This window comes from Cryptomeria japonica, chromosome 7 (assembly GCF_030272615.1).
Source record: "Cryptomeria japonica chromosome 7, Sugi_1.0, whole genome shotgun sequence".
NCBI lineage: Eukaryota > Viridiplantae > Streptophyta > Pinopsida > Cupressales > Cupressaceae > Cryptomeria > Cryptomeria japonica.
In genome coordinates this window covers 322,082,555-322,084,318 of record NC_081411.1, presented here as the reverse complement: position 1 = coordinate 322,084,318, position 1,764 = coordinate 322,082,555, and the positions used below count along the sequence as shown (strand labels likewise).

At 39.9% G+C, this 1,764-nt stretch overlaps 1 protein-coding gene across 1 annotated transcript; it reads left to right on the top strand.

Moving 5' to 3' along the window:
* Positions 1 to 227: 227 nt before the first annotated feature.
* Positions 228 to 1,737, top strand: LOC131051582 (glutathione S-transferase U19). The gene is made up of 3 exons (XM_057986161.2): positions 228 to 491; positions 581 to 900; positions 1,016 to 1,737. Exons 2-3 carry the CDS (start codon positions 592 to 594, stop codon positions 1,382 to 1,384), a joined length of 678 nt encoding a protein of 225 aa, XP_057842144.2. The 5' UTR covers positions 228 to 491; positions 581 to 591; the 3' UTR covers positions 1,385 to 1,737.
* The last annotated feature ends 27 nt before the right edge of the window (positions 1,738 to 1,764 follow it).

The window sequence follows — 1,764 nt, the reverse complement described above, 5'->3', positions numbered from 1 at the left end:
CGTGGGCCAGGCTATATGTAGTAAGGAATATGTGCATTGCTTGACAAGGCGGGATGTTTGTTGTGTATTCCATTGCGCCCACTGGAGCACATGATAATGTTCTTTAGTACCTACATTATTCATTATTGCTCAATTACGTAAGAGCCTACGCCAGCAAAACCAGCAAAACGTTCAGCTATAGCAGGGCAGAGGACTGCATCTGTGCCTTTATGGGGTCCATGCGATTTAACCCTACTCCACTCTCTGACGAACTTTCTGGAAATCTAGCGACGGGTCGGCCAGAATCGATATCCTCTAGGTTAACCGACATAGGTTATCTTGTATATATCTTCATGCCCTCCTTGCTCTGAGATTATAAGATCAAGAAAAAAAAGCTGAAGGAACTGGAAGTCTGGGTGCTGCGTGTGATTGTTTACAGGAATTTGAAGTTTGGGTGCTGTGAGTGATTACATACAGGCATTTGTACTTTGGGTTTTGCGTTTGAGTTTCAGGTATTGTGTGCGATTATCTACTATTGTTTAAATTTTAGTTTTGTGTGAGATTATATACGGCTTTGTGAATTTGGGGTTTTGGGTTTTAGGTGTGCTAGAGATGGCTCAAGTGAAGGTACTCAACACATGGGTCAGTATGTTTGGCATGCGCGTCGTAATTGCCTTGGAGGAGAAAGGTGTTAAATATGAATATCAAGAAGAGGTTCTGTCGAATAAGAGCGATCTCCTCCTGCAAATGAATCCTGTGCACAAGAAAATCCCCGTTCTGATCCACAATGGCCAGCCTATTTGCGAGTCTCTCATAATTGTTCAATACATTGACGAGGCTTGGCATTCCACGCAATTTCTACCCACCAAGCCATATGACCGTGCCCTTGCCCGCTTCTGGGCAGATTTTACAGATAAGAAGGTAAATAGGCGTTTATTTCATTTAATGCTTCTCCAATTGGTTTAATGGTCTATTTAAAATGTTGTGTTTCCTTTATATTGGGGCACTGTTAAACAAAAGTCTTGTGTGGCTGTAGTTTTATGATGCGGGAGCTCGTATATTAAGATCGAAAGACGAGGCTCAAGAGCAGGGCAAGCGTGACTTGTTGGAATGCTTTCAACTTTTAGAAGGTGCATTGAAAGAGATGTCAGAAGGGGGATCCCTGCCTTTTTTCAATGGAAAGGATTTTGGGTTCCTAGATATTGCATTCATTCCCTTTTCTTGTTGGTTTCATGCATATGAAACTCTTGGGAATTTCAAGATACCATTTGAGAGTGAGTATCCATTGCTTGATGCATGGGTTAAGAGATGTATGGATAGGGAGAGTGTCAAGAAAGCCCTTCCCTCTCCAGAGAAGGTTTTGGAATATGCAATACAAATGAGGAAGAGGTTTCTGGGCGATTAGAATGATTGTTCAAATGCTATGCCTGCAATATGTGGGTATTCATCAGGTGAGTATGTCATCTGTAATAGATGAGCTATGCAAAATGTCCAAGAGGGCAGATGGTCGGTTCAACTTCTTGTTGAATAATTAACTGTATAATAGGTTTTAAACATATTTGCGAGTTGTATTGTTCAATTGTATTGTTGAACAATTGGTATGTTAGTAAATTGTGATTAAGAACATTTTAGAGTTCTATTGTTTGATTTCATTAGGTGGAAGAGTGGCAGAGAGGGGTTTAAACAATTGGTATGTGTTTAAATTGTGTTTAAACACATTTGTTCAATTTCATTATTGAATAAATGGTGCATTTTATAGTTGTATTGTTCAATTTCATCGTTGAA